At 48.1% G+C, this 18,682-nt stretch overlaps 1 protein-coding gene across 1 annotated transcript in view; it reads left to right on the forward strand.

Annotated features, from left to right (window-relative positions):
• Window positions 1-562: 562 nt before the first annotated feature.
• Window positions 563-18,682, forward strand: part of washc3 (WASH complex subunit 3) — a 45,766-nt gene continuing 27,646 nt past the window's right edge. Inside the window, exons 1-3 of the mRNA XM_072484781.1 lie at window positions 563-657; window positions 1,746-1,844; window positions 4,497-4,562. Coding sequence (XP_072340882.1) covers window positions 607-657; window positions 1,746-1,844; window positions 4,497-4,562 — 216 coding nt within the window. The 5' untranslated portion in view covers window positions 563-606. The remainder of the gene's footprint in view (window positions 658-1,745; window positions 1,845-4,496; window positions 4,563-18,682) is intronic.

Consider the following 18,682-nt stretch of genomic DNA (forward strand, 5'->3'; position numbering starts at 1 on the left):
CACTAAGGGCAATTTATCATGGCCAATCCACCTAACCTGTGCATCGTTGGACTGTGGGAGGAAACCGGAGCACCCGGAGGAAACCCACCTAGACACGGGGAGAACGTGCAGACTCCGCACTTAGTGACCCAGCGGGGAATCAAACCTGGGACCCTGGCACTGTGAAGCCACAGTGCTATCCACTTGTGCTACCATGCCGTACTGTAAATACTCTTCATCAGATTTTTGTTTAAATGCTGAGAATACAGTCGATCTGACAGCCATCCCTTTTCTTCACCCCTCCTCGACAATTCCTTCACTCCTGTTATCTCTCTCTCACCTTTTCCCAGTTCTGAGGGCAGGTGATTGCCCGAATAAGAAATGTTTCTCTCTCCACAGAGGCTGCCAGACCTGCTGCGTCTTTTCAACATCGCTGTGAATGTCACCAAATCATATCCTCAAACTAATGATTGCTCCCGCCCCCGGACTGTTTCTGATGAAATGAGGACCCATTCGGCAAAAAAAAACATCCGCCATTAACCCCTCCCACACCGGGGCTTCCCTCCCCGCCCCCTGCGGCAGCTTCTTTTCCGGGTCAGGGGGCAGGTGCTGCTTCCGGTGGGCGGGATGGACGCGGACGGACTACCGTTGGTGGGATCAGGGATCGACCTGACCCGGGTGAGGGGTGGGGAGAGATCGGGGATCGGGGGGGGGGGGGTAGGTGCGGCCGGAGGCCGGAGGCCGGATCGAAACCTCGGGACTGGAGGCTGGATTTCACCCCTGGTTGTTTATTGTTGGGGACGCAGCTCCGAACGCCTGCAATCAGTTTTAAAATTCACCAATATCCTTAAACTCTAACCCTGCCCGCTGAATCTTGAACCCTAACCTGTCCCCTAAACCTTGACTTTAATTTTATCTTTGAATTCTAATCCTGTCCCCTAAAACATAATTTTAACCCTAACCTTAACCCCTTAATCCCTGTCTCCAAATCCTAACCTTAACACCTAATCAATAGCTTCAGTCCTTTGAACCCTAGCCTTCAATTCTACACTTAACCACTCTCACCAGCCCAGAGCATGAATCACTTGCCTCAACACCTAAGCCCTTACCTTACTTTCTAAACCCTAGGTTTACCCCTAAACCCCAACCTTCAGCCATTAGACTGTAATCTTAATATTAATTTCTAACCCTGACCATTAATCCTTTGCGATCCATCTCTAGCTGTCTAAAGCCTGACCCTAGCTGCAACTACTAACTCTAAATTGTGCAATGTCAGTCATCACGAGGGCAAATTGATAACACTTATTGACTTTCAATTACTGTCAGTTATCCCTCCCTTATTTTTCAGAGTGGATGTTATTTATTTATTTTCCAATTAAGGGGCAACTTAGCATAGCCAATCCACCTACCCTGCACATCTTTGGGCTGTGGGGGTAAGACCCATGCAGACACGTGGAGAATGTGCAAACTCCACGTAGTGACCCAGGGCCGGGATCGAACCAGAATCCTGGGTGCCATGAGGCAGTAGTGCTGACCACTGGACCACCATGCCGCCTAAGAGAGTGGATTTGATAATTTTTTAGGTGTGATTGTTTATTTGCTGCTTGCACTTTTGGAACCTCCCGTTCCTTCCTGGATCTGCAACTGTAACTTTGAACGATACTGTTAAGTGCTGGGTTTTTTTTGGCTCATTGCTGAGTGAGCCTCCTGGCTTGGCTTTCAACAGTCAGTGTAATGTAAACTTAATCTTGAATTTTTCACTGCAGGTTCCAGCTATCCAGCAGAAGAGGACGGTCGCATTTCTCAACCAGTTTATTGCACACACTGTCCGGTTTTTGAATCGATTTTCAACAGTTTGTGAAGAGGTAGTTCATATAATCTGCCCTGTTTTCATTCTGATAGATTGACCCACTCAGTACATGCTTTCCTTGTCTGCTATTTAGTTTATAATTTGCCTATTGTAAAGAACGGTGTAACACCGTATACCTGGATGATGTTTCTGTTTTCACTTTTTTAAAGTACGCTGCAAAATAACCATACTCTGCTAATAATTTAATGCCATGTGGCCTTGGCTCTCCCTTTAATATTCAGGTCGCAAAACTGATTCATCTCCATTTCAACAGTAAACCCTGTAAAGCTGTGTGGGGCACCTATAGTTGCATGCTAGTTGTATCATGTGTAACAGCTGTACACCAGAGCAGGGGGTACAAGTTTCTAATCTTTGCATCGATCCATAGGATCCCTACAATGCAGAAGGAGGCTATCCGGTCCATCGAGTCTCCACTGACCCTCTATAAGAGCACCCCACCAAAGCCCACTCCCCGCCCTATCCCCGTAAACCCCACCAAACCTTTGCATTCCGGAATACCAAGGGGAAATTTTAGTATGGCCAATCCACCTAACTTGCACATCTTTGTGCTGTGGGAGGAAACCCACACGGGCACAGAGAGAGCAGGCAAACTCCATACAGTCATCCAAGGTCGGAATTGAATCCAGGTCCCTGGTGCTATAATCCAGCATTACTAACCACTACCACTGTTGCTATAGTAATGCAGTAATTAAGATACTGGACCAACAAAACACAAATCTCACCATAGTCAGCAAAATACTGAAGACTTGTGCACCAGAACCTGCCACGCCCCAATACAGTTACAACACTGGTGTCAACAGTGTAGAAAATTGCCCAGGTATGCCCTGTATATAAAGAGCAGAACAAATCCAGCCAATTGCCACCCCATTAGTCTACTCTTGCTCATCAGTTAAGCGATAGAAAGGATTATCAACCATGTTATCAAACGGCACTTGCTCTGCAATAACCTCGCTGATGCTGAGTTTGGGTTCTGTGAGGATCACTCCGCTCCTGACCTCAATATAGTCTGGTTCAAACATGGAAAAAGAGCTGAACTCCAGAGGTGAAGTGAGAGCCCTTGACATCAAGGCAGCATTTGACTGAGGATGGCATCAAGGAGCCCTAGGAAAACTGGAGTCAGTGAGAATCGGGGAATGCCTCTGCTGGTTGGGGGTCATTCCTGGTACAAACAAAGATGGCTGTGGTGGTTGGAGGTCAATCGTCTAAATTCCAGGCCATTACTGCAAGAATTCCTGAAGGTTGAGCCTGTCATCTTCAGTTGCTTCATCAATGACCTTCCTTCCATCATAAGCTCGTTCACTGTGATTGTACAATGTTCAGCACCATTCACAACTCCTCAGATGCTGAAGTAGCCTGTGCCCGTATGCAACAAGACCAGAGCAACACTCAGGCTTGGGCTGACAATTGGCAAATAACACAAGTGCCAGGCAATGACCATCACCATCAAGAGACAATCTAACCATCACGCCTTGACATTCAATGGCATTGCCATCGTTGAATTCTCCCACTATCAACATCATGGGGTTAACATTGACCAGAAACTGAACTGGGCTAGCCATATAAATACCATGGCTACAAGAGTAGGTCAGAGGCTGGGAATCCTGTGGCGAGTAACTCGACTCCTGACTCAAAGCCATCCACAATCTCCAAGGCGCAAGTCAGGGGTGTGATTGAATACACTCACCTTGCTTGATGAGTGCAGCTCCAACAACACTCGAAGCTTATCCCCAGCCAGGACAAAGCAACCCACTTGATTGCAACCCCTTCCACAAATATTTACTCCCTCCACCACCAAGATGTATGCAGAGACTCTCCAAGGTTCCTTCAATAACACCTTCCAAATCCACTACCACCTAGAAGGACAAGGGCCACAGCTACATGGGAATGCCATCACCTTGATGTTCCCCTCTCTAGTCACTCACCACCCCAACTTCAAAATATATGGTCATTCTTTCACTGTCGCTGGGTCAAAATCCTGGAACACTCTTCCTGACAGTACTGTGGGCATACCTACACCACAAAGACTGCAGAGGCATCAAGGATGCATCTCACCACCACCTTCTCAGGGGCAATGAAAAATGAAAAAAAAAATGAAAATCGCTTATTGTCACAAGTCGGCTTCAAATGAAGTTACTGTGAAAAGCCCCTAGTCACCACATTCCGGCGCCTGTTCAGGGAGGCTGGTGCGGGAATTGAATCGTGCTGCTGGCCTGCCTTGGTCTGCTTTAAAAGCCAGCGATTTAGCCCAGTGTGCTAAACTAGCCATGAGGGATGGGCAACAAATGCTGGCCTAACCAGCAATCCCATAGTCCAGGAATGAATTTTTTTTTTTTTTAAATCCATTGCACTGTTTTGAGAGTGGGGACTTTTTGTTATTCTAGTCTCTCTTTCCCTCTCTTCTCTTCGTGCTCAAGCAGATTAGCTCAGAATTCATCACTTTTGCTTGGATGCAGCTGTGCTGCTCTCCTGACCTACACACAAGTCGTACTTCAGAACTAATTCATTGCTCATTCAAACCTTGAGGTGTCTGAGAGGCTGATGTCTTGAATAAATGTCAGTGTATTTTTTGTGCATATGTAAAACTCACTGCATCTTCTCTGTTTTGCAAGTTTCTATTTATAAGCAAAGATTTCTTCCTCTCTCCCAGAAACTGGCCAGTCTTTCTCTACGTATCCAGCAAATTGAAACGACACTCAATATTCTGGAGGCAAAGGTGAGCAGAAATTGTCTTTATAGCTGGCAAGTATCTCAGTATTTCACCTCGTGTGCCATGTAACTGATGCATCACCAGTACACGGTGAAAGCAGGTGTGCACGTTGTACAAACCGCGTGCCCTTCATGCCACTATAGTGGTTTGTGAAATGTACAATCGAAGTAACAGATTAGCAGATGAAGGCTACATGCATGCGCAGACAGAATTGATCAGCATGCATGGTTTGCTGTTTGACTCATCACAATTGCTCCAAGAGGTTTTGTAAATATTTTGGGAGATAGTTTCAAATTTGACTGATGTTCCTACTGCTTTTTTTAACTTGGAGATGTGACTACCCTGGTGCCATATTAGTATTCCTTGTTGGAAGTTTGTAGTCTCGTACAAGGAACAGGTCTCAGCCATTCAGCCCCTCAAGCCTGTTCCTTAAATCATTTAGTAGAACGGACTTGTACTCTACAGTTCAGTAAAACGAGACATTGCTTCATTGAAATATCTTTAAAATTGTGAAAGGTTTGACTGGGTAGATGCTGAGAGGTCATCCTCCGCTTCCTTCCCATTGAATCAAAAGTAGTCTTTTACCTCAGGCAGGTTTATTCACAAGACCGCTCAGGCTCTTGTAGTTACCTCCGCCCCCACTGTTCCAGTTGTTTATTTGTACTGTTTTAGATTCAACCAATTAAATTAAATTAAACAAACTAAGGGACCAATCAAAAGAGCAGCCTATTAAAGGAATACAAAATCATGTGTTTATTAATAGGTGAGCCCATGCTTCTCGCATATCTTTAAGAATGTAATTGCTATACACTGCAATTGCTGATACTTTGACACCCTTGGGGCTGTGGATGTTCGGTCTGGGTATCAAGACACCGATCGAGAAGATTTTTGGAATTTAAGGGACTCGAGGGACATGGGGATAAGGATGAAATTGGAGTTGACCTAGAAATTCAACCATGATTTTCTTTTTAAAATCTTTTTATTATCATTTTCTACAATATCATCAAATACACAACCAAAGGAAACCAAAAATAACAAATACAGTACCAATCTTCCAACCAGCATCTCCTTCAATATACAAACCCAAACACCACCCGTACATTTTAAGTAAAAAAACAAAATACAATGAACAATCATCGCGTAAACAATAATACCCCCCCCCCCCGGCTGTTCGATGGCAACCAATTCTTGAAAGTGCATGATAAACAATCCCCATGAATTGTAGAAACCTCCCACCTCCCTCTCAGCTCAAACTTCACCTTCTCGAGAGTCAGAAATTCCAGCAGATCCCCCCCCCCCCCCCCGGAGAAGCGGACCTCCACTCCAGCGGGACCTGCACCAGCCTGCAGCCCTGGCCGGTCCAATACCCCGAAAATGGCTTGTAGGGTCCTGGCTTCATGCTCGTGTACCACCCCTGAGATTACCTTAAAAATCTCCCTCCTCGAAAGGGAATGGGACACAGATGAGGTGGTCGGGGCGGGGGTCTCCCGGCTGGGGGACTGGAGGGCGAGGGCAGCGCAGACACGGGACTGGCCTAGAAAAGGAGATGGCTAGTCGGCGGGGGTGAGAGCCCCTCCAATCCGGCTGATAACGTGGAACGTGAGGGGCCTGAACGGGCCGGTGAAGAGGGCCCGAGTGTTCGCGCACTTAAAGGGACTGAAGGCAGACGTGGTCATGCTCCAAGAGACACAGCTGAAGGTGACGGACCAGGTCAGGTTAAGAAAGGGATGGGTATTCCATTCGGGGCTGGACGCGAAGAATAGAGGGGTGGCAATATTGGTGGGGAAGCGGGTGTCATTTGAAGCCAAGAATATCGTAGTGGATAACGGAGGGCAATATGTGATGGTGAGCGGTAAGTTGCAGGGGACATGGGTGGTGTTGGTAAATGTATACGCCCCGAACTGGGATGATGCTGGATTCATGAAGCGCATGTTGGGGCGTATTCCGGACCTGGAGGTAGGAGGCCTGATAATGGGTGGGGACTTCAATACGGTGTTGGACTCAGCACTGGACCGTTCCAGATCGAGGACTGGAAAGAGGCCGGTGGCGGCCAGGGTGCTTAGGGGGTTTATGGATCAGATGGGGGGAGTGGACCCGTGTAGGTTTGCCAGGCCGCAGGCCAGGGAATTTTCTTTTTTCTCCCACGTGCACAAAGCCTACTCCCGGATAGATTTTTTTGTCCTGGGCAGGGCGCTCATCCCGAAAGTGGAGGGAATGGAGTATTCGGCCATTGCCGTTTCGGATCACGCCCCGCACTGGGTGGAACTGGAGCTGGGAGAGGAGAGGGACCAACGCCCGCTGTGGCGGCTGGATGTGTGACTGCTGGCAGATGAGGTGGTGTGTGGGAAGGTGAGGGGGTGCATCGAAAGGTACTTGGAGGCCAACGACAACGGGGAGGTGGGGGTGGTATGGGAGGCGTTGAAGGCGGTGATCAGGGGAGAGCTAATCTCCATCAGGGCTCATAGGGAGAAGACAGAGGGCATGGAAAGGGAGAGGTTAGTGGGGGAGATTTTAAGAGTGGACAGGAGATACTCAGAGGCCCCTGAGGAGGGATTACTTGGGGAAAGACGACGTCTCCAGATGGAGTTTGATCTGTTGACCACAGGGAAGGCAGAGGCACAGTGGAGGAAGGCGCAGGGGGCGACCTACGAGTATGGGGAAAAGGCGAGTTGGATGCTGGCACAGCAGCTCCGTAAGAGGATGGCAGCGAGGGAAATGGGGGGAGTCCAGGATGGAAGGGGAGCCACGGTGCGGAGTGCGACGAAAATAAACAAGGTATTCAAGGCCTTCTATGAGGAGCTGTACAGATCCCAGCCCCCAGCGGGGGAAGAGGGGATGAGACGATTCCTAGACCAACTGAGATTCCCGAGGGTGGAGGAGCAAGAGGTGCCTGGTTTGGGGGCACCAATTGTGTTGGAGGAGCTGAGCAAGGGTTTGGGGAGCATGCAGGCGGGGAAGGCCCCGGGACCGGACGGGTTCCCGGTGGGGTTCTGCAGGAAGTACGTAGACCTGTTGGCCCCGCTACTAGTGAGGACCTTTAATGAGGCAACAGAGGAAGGGACCCTGCCCCCGACAATGTCGGAGGCGACTATTTCTTTGATCCTAAAGCGGGACAAGGACCCACTGCAATGTGGATCGTACAGGCCGATCGCGCTCCTCAACGTGGATGCTAAGTTACTGGCAAAAGTGCTGGCTACGAGGATCGAGGACTGTGTCCCGGGGGTGATCCACGAGGACCAGACGTGATTTGTAAAGGGCAGGCAACTAAACACCAATGTGCGGCGGCTCTTAAACGTGATAATGATGCCATCGGAGGAGGGAGAGGCGGAGATAGTGGCAGCTATGGATGTGGAGAAGGCCTTTGACCGAGTAGAGTGGGAGTACCTCTGGGAAGTGCTGCGTAGGTTCGGGGGAGGGTTTATCAGTTGGGTTAAGCATCTTCACAGAGCCCCGGTGGCAAGTGTAGTGACGAACCGGTGGAGGTCGGAGTACATTCGGCTGTACCGAGGGACGAGGCAGGGGTGCCCCCTGTCCCCCCTGTTGTTTGCATTGGCGATTGAACCCTTGGCCATCTCATTGAGGGAGTCTAGGAAATGGAGGGGGTGGTCCGAGGGGGAGAAGAGCATTGGGTGTCGCTTTATGCGGATGACCTGTTGCTGTATGTGGCGGATCCAGTGGAGGGGATGGTGGAGGTCATGCAGACTCCAAGGGAGTTTCGGGAGTTTTCGGGCTATAAGCTCAATGTGGGGAAGAGTGAGCTCTTTGTAATACAGGCGGGGGACCAAGAAAGGGGGATAGGGGATCTACCGCTGAGGAGGGCGGAGGGGAGCTTTCGGTACCTGGGGATCCAGATAGCCAGGATTTGGGGGGCCCTACATAAACTGAATCTGACGAGGTTGGTGGAGCAGATGGAGGAGGACTTCAAAAGATGGGACATGTTACCGCTCTCGCTGGCGGGTAGAGTGCAGTCGGTCAAAATGGTGGTCCTTCCGAGGTATCTTTTTGTGTTTCAATGCCTTCCCATCGTGATCACCAAGGCCTTTTTTAAGAGAGTAGGTAGGAGTATTATGGGGTTTGTGTGGGCGAATAGGACCCTGAGGGTAAGGAGAGGGTTTCTGGAACGCAGTAGGGACCGCGGAGGGTTGGCGCTGCCAAACCTATGGAGCCACTACTGGGCAGCAAATGTGGCGATGATCCGCAAGTGGGTGATGGAGGGAGAGGGGGCGGCATGGAAGAGGGTGGAGATGGCGTCCTGTAAAGGAACGAGCCTGGGGGCGTTGGTGACGGCACCGCTGCCGCTCTCGCCGTCAAAGTATACCACGAGCCCGGTGGTGGCGGCAACGTTAAGGATCTGGGGTCAGTGGAGACGGCACAGGGGTGCAATGGGAGCCTCGGTGTGGTCCCCGATCAGGGGTAACCACAGGTTTGTCCCGGGGAGGATGGACGGAGGGTTTCAGAGCTGGCATCGGGCGGGGATTAGAGGAATGGGGGACCTGTTCATTGATGGGACGTTTGCGAACCTAGGGGCACTGAAGGAGAAGTTTGAGATACCCCCGGGAAATACTTTTAGATACATGCAGGTGAGGGCGTTTGTGAGGCGACAGGTGAGGGAATTCCCGTTGCTCCCGGCACAAGAAATTCAAGACTGGGTGATCTCGGGTGTATGGGTTGGGGAGGGCAAGGTGTCGGCAATATACCAGGAGATGAAAGAAGAGGGGGAAGCACTGGTAGAGGAGCTGAAGGGTAAATGGGAGGAGGAGCTGGGAGAGGAGATTGAGGAGGGGTTATGCGCTGATGCCCTAGGTAGGGTTAATTTCTCCTCCTCGTGTGCCAGGCTCAGCCTGATACAATTTAAGGTGGTTCACAGAGCGCACTTGACGGGGGCGAGGTTGAGTAGGTTCTTTGGGTAGAGAACAGATGTGGAAGGTGCTCAGGGAGTCCGGCGAACCATATCCATATGTTTTGGTCATGTCCGGCACTGGAAGGGTTCTGGAGAGGAGTGGCGGGAGCAATATCTCAGGTGATGAAAGTCCGGGTCAAGCCAAGCTGGGGGTTAGCAATATTTGGAGTAGTGGACGAGCCGGGAGTGCAGGAGGCGAAAGAGGCCGGCATTCTGGCCTTTGCGTCCCTAGTAGCCCGGCGAAGGATCTTGGTAATGTGGAAGGAGGCGAAGCCCCCCAGCGTGGAGGCCTGGATAAACGACATGGCCGGGTTCTTTAAGCTGGAGAGGATAAAGTTTGCCTTGAGATGGTCTGCGCAGGGGTTCTACAGGCGGTGGCAACCGTTCCTAGACTATCTCGCGGAGCTTTAGAGGAAGGTCTGTCAGCAGCAGCAGCAAGGCGGGGGAGGGGGAAGGGGAAGGGGGACTTGCCTGGGGGAGGTGGATGAGCAAGAGAAAACATGAAGGATTTGGGAAACTGGCACGTGCGGGAGAGAGCCAGTGTACAAAGCTATGTAACATATCGTTTTACCATGTATATATCTTGCTATGTGCGATTTCTTGCTATTTTGTTACGAGAGGGGGGTTATTGTTTGTAAGGCTGAAAAATTGTGTTAAAAAACTTTAATAAATATATTTAAAAAAATAAAAAAAAATCTCCCTCCAATACGTTTCCAGCTTTGGGCAGGAGTATAACATATGATCATGGTTTGCGAAGCTCCTCCCACAGCGCTCGCAGACATCCTCCACCCCCTCAAAGAGTCGGCTCATCCTCGCCCTCATGAGATGCACACTATACACTATCTTCAGCTGTATCAGCCCCAACCTCGCGCACGAGGTTGAGGCGTTCACACTCCGGAGCACCTCACACCACAGACCATCTTTCATATCCTCGCTCAACTCCTCCGTCCATTTGGCTTTAATCCCTTCCAAGGATACCCCATCCTCCCCCAAAATCCTCCCTTAGATCGCCGACACCCCCTCCCGCCTTTCCTGTTCCTCCTGCCATCAGTACCTCTTCCAGCAACGAGGGGGCCGGCGCTATCAGGAAGCTCAGGACCTCCTTCCTAGCAAAGTCCTGAATTGCAGGTACCTAAACCCTTCCCCCTGCCTCAGTCCATATTTCTCCCCCAACTCTTCCAGCCTCGCAAAACAACCTCCCAGGATTCAGCCATGATCTTAATAAATGTTGGAGCAGGCTCAAGGGGCCAAACTCCTGTTTCTTATGTTCTTGTAAAGTGTTGTAATTGAATTGGAGCTCACAAAGGGATCTTGGCCAGTCTCCCATTTTCTAACCCTCCATAACTTGAGGTGATCTAAAGCTCTGCTACCTGTGTTTTAAATTACAGTAAGTCCCTTTACACTATCAATACTGTGCTTGCTGGCCCATTGCCTCCTAATCAAGCATTATCTCTATTTTAAATTTCTTATTTTTGTTTACAAATCCTTCATGGCCTTGACTCTCCCTTTCTCTAATCTCGCCCAGCCTCTTGCACATCCCGAATTCCAGTCATGTTGTCAGCAATGTATTCAGCTGTCAGGGTTATAAGCTCTAGAAATGTGAAGTTTTGAGCAAGGGATTGATGAGACAAAGGCAAAAGGAAGGTCTGATAACAGAAGAGTTTTGGAGCCAAAGGGAATGGTGATGGGTCAAAAAAAGAAACAAATGTGCCGAGAGAAGATGTGTTTAAGTATGAAAACAAAAATGAGAAAAATTAAAATATGCAAAGAAAAATAACTTGAGAGGGACCGAGTTCACCGTCTGAAATTGTTGAATATAGTGTTGAGTGTGGAAGGCTTTAAGTGCTTAATTGGAAGATGAGGTGCTGCTTCTCAGTCTTGCTTTGAGCTTTACTGGAACAGTGCAGCAGGCTAAGGACAGATGTCAGTGTGAGAGCAAGGTGGAGAATTAAATTGACAGGTCACTGGCAGCTTGCGGACTGATCAGAGGTTTCTTGAAAAGCAGTCACGCAGTCTCCCTTTGGTTTCCCCAATGTAGAAGGAGACCACATTGTGAGCAGTGAATACAGTAGGCTAAATTGAAAGACGGAAATCATGTAAATCACTGGATAAAAGCAAATTGCTGCGGATGCTGGAATCTGAAACGAAAGAGAAAATGCTGGAAAATCTCAGCAGGTCTGGCAGCATCTGTAGGGAGAGAAAAGAGCTAACATTTCGAGTCCGATGACTCTTTGTCAAAGCTAACAGACCGAGAAAGTGGGAAATATTTATACTGTGGAGTGAGAATTAAAGATGAGTCATCGCCACAGGAACCCAGAGAAACCGGGTGCTAATGGCCACAGAAACCAAGGGGAAAGAGTGCTAATGGCAGTCCCCGGAGAGAACAAAGGATGTGAAATGTCAAAAAGCAGGGAAACTAACATCAGAGGATGAACTGCAGATGTGGGGGGAGGAGAAGGGGGAAGCAAAGAGGAGAAAGGTGAAGGAAAGGTGGATAAGATTGGGGGGGGAATTTAATATATATTAAGAAAGGAAGAAATGGTAAAAGACAGTTAAAATGAAATGGGATGAAAACAAATGGGTCGAGGTGGGGTAGAGCTGATCATCTGAAGTTGTTGAATTCAATGTTCAGGCTGGAAGGCTGTAGGAAGCCGAACCGGAAGATGAGATGTTCTTCCCCCAGTTTGCGTTAAGCTTCACTGGAACAATGCAGCAGGCCAAGAACAGACATGGGAGCAGGGTCTTTTGTTAAAATGGCAAGCAACAGGAAGGTCAGGGTCCTGAATTCGCACAGACCGAAGATGCTCAACAAAGCGACCACCCAGTCTGCGTTTGGTGTCTCCGATATAGAGGAGACCACATTGGGAGCAGCGAATGCAGTAGACCAAATTCCCCCTTCCCCTCCCCCCACATCTACAGTTCATCTTCTGATGTTAGTTTCCCTGCTGTTTGACCTTTCACATCTTTTATTCTCTCTGGGGACTGCCATTAGCACTCTTTCCCCTTGGTTTCCCTGGTTTTCTGTGGCTTTGACTCATCTTTCATCCTCACTCCACAGTATAAATATTTCCCACTTTCTCTGTCTGTTAGCTTTGACAAAGAGTCATCGGACTCGAAACGTAAGCTCTTTTCTCTCCCGACAGATGCTGCCAGACCTGCTGAGATTTTCCAGCGTTTTCTCTTTCATGTAAATCACTGCTTCACCTGGAAGGGATGTTTGGATCCTTGAATGGGGAGAACGTAAAAGGGCAGGTATTACAATGCCATTTGCATGGAAAGGTGTTGCGGGAAGGAGACGGTGATAGAGGAGTGGACAAGGAGATCACAGAGGGAACAGTCTCTTTGGAAGACTGAATGGGGAGGGGTGGACACGATGTATTCACTGGTGGCATCATGCTGCAGATTATGGAAATTGCGAATTGATCGTTAATCGTAAGGTTATAAGATCAGAGTGGCAAGGCAATGCAGTGGTTAGCACTACTGTCTCAGCGCTGAGAACCCGGGACCAATTGCGGTCCTGGGTCACTGTCCGGGTGGAGTTTGCGCATTCTCCCCGTATTTGTGTGGGGCTGATACAGCTGAAGATAGTGTATAGTGTGCATCTCATGAGGGCGAGGATGAGCCGACTCTTTGAGGGGGTGGAGGATGTCTGCGAGCGCTGTGGGAGGAGCTTCGCAAACCATGTTCATATGTTATACTCCTGCCCAAAGCTGGAAACGTATTGGAGGGAGATTTTTTAAATTTTTTAAAATATATTTATTAAAGTTTTTTAACACAATTTTTCAATGTCCTTCCCCCAAACCCAAAGATATGCAGGTTAGCTGAATTGGCCACGCTAAATCGCCCCTTTTTTGGCAAAAAAAGAATTGGGTACTTAAAATTTTTTTTTTTAATTTAAAGAAAAGTTTATAAGACATAGGACAGAGGGGAGGCAGTGGTATTGTCACTGGACTAATAAACCAGAGACCCAGAGTAATGCTCTGGGGACCCAGGTTCAAATCCTACCACTGCAGATGATGACATTTGAATTCTGGAATTAAAAGTTTAATGATGATCATAAAACCATTGTTGATTGTCACAAAAACCCATCTGGTTCACTAATGTCCTTTAGGAGAGGAAATCTGTCACCCTTACCTGGTCTGGCCTACATGTGACTCCAGACCCACTGCAATGTGGTTGACTCTTAAATGCCCCCTCGAGGGTAATTAGGGATGGGCAATAAATGCTGGCACAGCCAGCGATGCCCATATCCCATGAACAAATAAAAAAAGAGTAGAATTAGGTCATTAGCCCATCGAGCCTGCTGCGCCATTCATTCATGCCTGATATGTTTCTCATCATCATTCTCTTGCCTCCTACCCCTAAACCTATCTACCTCTATCTTTAAGACACTCAGTGATTTGGCCTCCACACCTTCAGTGGCATGAATTTCACAGATTCACCATCCTCTGGCTGATGAAATTCCTCCTCATCTCACTTTTAAAGGATTGTCCCTTCAGTCTGAGGCTGTGCTCTCTGGTTCTAGTTTTCCTACTAGTGGAAACATTCTCTCCGTGTCCACTATTTCTAGACCTCTCTGCATCCTGTAAGTTTCAATAAGATCAACCCTCATCCTTCTAAACTCCAATGAGTACAGCCGCAGAGTCCTCAACCACTCCTCATATGCAAACTCTTCATTCCAGGGATCATTTCTTGTGAACCTCCTCTGGTCCCTTTCCAAGGCAAGCACATCCTTCCTTAGATACATAGCCCAAAACTGCTCACAATACTCCAAATGTGGTCTGTCCATAGCCTTTTACAGCCTCAAAAGTACATCCCTGCTCTTGTATTCAAACCCTCTTGACATGAATGCGAACATTGCATTTGCCTTCTGAACTACTGACTGAACCTACACGAAAATCTTTGTGCTTTTGATTTCCTAAGCCTTTTCCCATTTAGAAAATAGTCTATGCCTCCATTCTTCCTACCAAAGTGCACAACCTCATACTTTTCCACATTGTATTCCATCTGCCACTTCTTTGCCTACTCTCCTAGCCTGTCCACGTCCTTCTGCAGCCACCCTGTTTCTTCAATACTACCGGTCCCTCTGCATATCTTTGTATCATCTGCAAACGTAGCAACAGTGCCCTCAGTTCCATCTTCCAGATCGTTAATGTATCATAGCTGTGTTGAGAGAGGACACCTTGGAGGGTTCAGTCAGCGAGGCAATATGGGTAGAGCTCAGGAATAGGAAGGGTGCTGTCACAATGTTGGGGATTTACTACGGACCTCCTAATAGCCAGAGGGAGATGGAGGAGCGGCTATGCAGCCAGATCTTGGAAAGATGCATAACTAATAGGGTTGTTGTGGTGGGTGATTTTAACTTTTTCTATATTGACTGGGGGACACTTACTGCTGGAGGCATGGATGGAGCAGAATTTGTAAGGAGCGTCGAGGAGGGTTTCTTGAAACAATATGTAAATAACCCAACTTGGGAAGGGGCCATATTAGACCTGGTGCTGGGGAATGAGCCCGGCCAGGTGAGCGAAGTTTCAGTAGGAGATAATTTTGGGAACAGTGATCATAATTCTGTAAGTTCTAAGCTGCTTATGGATAAGGACAAGAGTAGTCCTCGGGTGAAGGTGTTAGACTGGGGGAAGGCTAATTACAACAGCATTAGGTAGGATCTGGAAAGTGTTTGAGGGAAAATCAACATCCGGCATGTGGGAGGCTTTCAAATGTCAGTTGATTAGTATTCAGGATCGGCATGTACCTGTGAGGACGAAAGATAAGGGTGGCAAGTATAGGGAACCCTGGATAACGGGGGATATTATGAATCTTATCAGGCGATCCGGAGGGGGGTGGGGGGGGAAACACAAGGAGCAGTTCGCCTCAATGGCAGCAGAGTTGGTGCTGGTGGTGTGGGACAGGCAGAGGCGGCTCCAGGAGGGGGTTGAGGGCCTGGAGAACTGGTTGCATGGGCAGGGCATAGGGATCGTGGGCCTGCTGGAGGGGAGTGAAGGAGCCCATCATGGCGTGTGTGGGGAGGATTCTGGGGAGGATTCTGGAGAGGCTTCTGGGAGGGGGTGCATTTGTACAGCCTTTGGGGGTGGATTGAGCGCACAGGGTGCTAATGAGGAAGCCCCAGGGGAGCAAACCGCTGTGGGCAATGGTGGTGTGGTTGCACCGGTTCCTGGACAAGGAGCGAATTATGAGAAAGAATGCGGACTCCGTAAGTGCATACGGTTTTAATTTAGGCAGGTACCATGGTTGGCGCAGGCTTGGAGGGCCGAAGGGCCTGTTCCTGTGCTGTATTCTTTGTCCTATATTGTGAAAAGTTGTGGTTCCAGCACCAACCCCTGAGGCACACCACTAGCCAGCAGCTGCCATCCTGAAAAAGACCTCTTTATCCCCACTCTCTGCCTTCTGCCAGTCACCCAACCCTCTATCACTGCCAGTATTTTGTCATTAACACCATGGCAAGAGGAACTCTATCATGGTTCTGGGAGGGGTGGAAAGTGGTGAGCAGAACTGAGGGAAAGAGGCAAGGGACCTGTCAACCATAGTGGGGAAGAATCCTTGGGCTGGATTCTCCGCCCCGCCGCGCCACCTTTCTGCCCCGACCTGCCGGCGGGATTCTCTGTTACGCCAGCCGGTCAATGGGGCTTCCCATTGTGGGGCAGCCCCATGCCGTCAGGAAACCCCCGGCACCGGCAAAACGGAAAATCACGCCGGCGGAGAATCACGGCCCTTGTTTGTGGGTACAAGAAGATATTCTCGAGGACTGTTGTTGAAGGTTGCATCATCAAAACAGATGCGATAGAAGCTAAGGAACTGGGATAATGGAATGGAGGCCTGGCAGGATGTAGGGTGCAAGGAAGTATGACTGAGGAAGTTGTTAGTCAGTAAGCTTACAATGAATATTAGTTGATAATCTTGCTAGAGAGGGAGACAGGGATGTCAAGGAAGGAAAGGGAAGAGTCGGAGTTGCACCATGTGAAATTAAGAGAAAGGTGAAAATTGGAAGCAAAGTTGAAGTTTCTCCAATTCACGATGACAGCCGGATGCCCATAATTTTAATATACAGGTCAAAATATTTTGTTACTTTAACAAAATGGGTAGGATTTTGCAAATCGGCTGAAAAGGATATTTTAATTTATTACTGTTCTTGTGAACTGTTAATTGCTCAGATTAAGGATGCTCGAGACTTGTAATAGTTTATGATGAAACTCCAGTGGACTCTAGCAGTCCCATTGGACACTAATATGGGCATATGTTGATGGAAAAACTTTACCAAGCCAGCTGAACACTGCATTAGTCAAGCTGCAAAATTAGTATAAATATTGCACACTGGAATGTAAAAGCAAAATGATTTTGTAGTGCTGAGGGAAGTCCGATTTCTTTAATTTTTGTTTTATTATCTGACTTTCTCTTCTCTCCCTTTTCCCACTAGCATTCTTTTGATAGTATCAAAAGGTTTCAATTACATAGTACTTTTTAATGATGAAGTTGTTGCTGCACTCACTTTACAACAATGATTTTGATGACTGGCAAATTTGAGCTATTTAAGAAACTTTCTGGAAAAGTAAAAGAACTGGTTACTGCAGGAATTAAACTAGAGAAACAAATATTAAATCAGTAGGTTACCATGTCAAGTTCCATCGGCTCCCTACATTGCAGAAGGAGGCCATTCAGCCCATCAAGTCTTCATCGACCCTCTGAAAGAGCACCCTACCTCGGCCCACTTAATGCACCCTATCCCCAAAACCCAATGTAACATGCCCATCTTTGGACTGTGGGAGGAAACTGGAACACCCGCAGGAAACCCATGCAGACATGGGGAGAACGTGCCAAGGGAATCGAACCGAGGTCCTTGGCGCTGTGAGGCAGTAGTGCTAACCACCGTGCCACCATGTGTTCTTCAATTTGGATTCAGAAAACGCGTGTCAGATTCAGAATACAACAATTGAGGAACAATTATAACTTGAGGATGTTTTACAACACCTTGGGCTAGTGCTCGGTCAACTCCAGCCCCACTTGACCCCAAGTTGAACACCAGAGAAATGAGATTTATTTAAATACCCAAATACTTTGGTCAAGTCCATAAACTACAGTCACAAGGCTTGCAACTTTAAAACACGAGTAACCTTTTTGTTATGAAGAGCATCTTTAATTAAACAGGCAGAAATTGTAACTGGCTATCTACTAACCATTCCTCAACTCTTCCATCCCACCCTCCCCCTTTTCTAATTCGGCCACTTTTTTTTTATACACACATATATACACGCACACACACGGTAGAAAGGGAAAGAAAATATCAATAAAATAAAAGCATAGGGATCTTTCATTAACATGGATGACATCCAGTCAATGTCTTTCTGAAGTTCAGGCTTCTGGTTTGGGGTTTTCTTTCTTCCAGGCTTGAAATAATCTTCTCGGGCAATGTTGTCTACCTTCCCTTCAGACTCAGCATCATTTATAATAATAATAATTTTTATTTTCACAAGTATGGCAGGGGGGTGGGATAGGTCAGAAGGTGAAAGCATTGAGGGAGAGCTAGGGAATAGGGCCAGTACGCCGCTGAGGAAGAGCAGACAGGGAGATGTTGCTGAAAACGGCGGGTCTGGTGGCCTGAAGTGCATATGTTTTAATGCAAGAAGTATTATGGGTAAAGCAGATGAACTTAGAGCTTAGATTAGTACTTGGAACTATGATGTTGTTGCCATTACAGAGACCTGGTTGAGGGAAGGACAGGATTGGCAGCTAAACATTCCAGGATTTAGATGTTTCTGGCGGGATAGAGGGGGATGTAAAAGGGGTGGCGGAGTTGCGCTACTGGTTGGGGAGAATATCACAGCTGTACTACGGGAGGATACCTCAGAGGGCAGCGAGGCTATATGGGTAGAGACCAGGAATAAGAAGGGTGCAGTCACAAGGTTGGGGTTTACTACAGGCCTCCCAACTGCCAGCGGGAGATAGAGGAGCAGATATGTAGACAGATTTTGGAAACAAGTAAAAACAACAGGGTTGTTGTGATGGGAGACTTCAACTTCCCCAATAATGACTGGGTGCTAGGGGCTTAGACGGGGCAGAGTTTGTAAGGAGCATCCAGGAGGGCTTCTTAAAACAATATGTAGATAGTCCAACTAGGGAAGGGGCTGTACTGGACCTTGTATTGGGAAATGAGCCCGACCAGGTGGTAGAAGTTTCAGTAGGGGAGCATTTCGGGAACAGTGACCACAATTCA

Source organism: Scyliorhinus torazame, chromosome 19 (assembly GCF_047496885.1).
Source record: "Scyliorhinus torazame isolate Kashiwa2021f chromosome 19, sScyTor2.1, whole genome shotgun sequence".
NCBI lineage: Eukaryota > Metazoa > Chordata > Chondrichthyes > Carcharhiniformes > Scyliorhinidae > Scyliorhinus > Scyliorhinus torazame.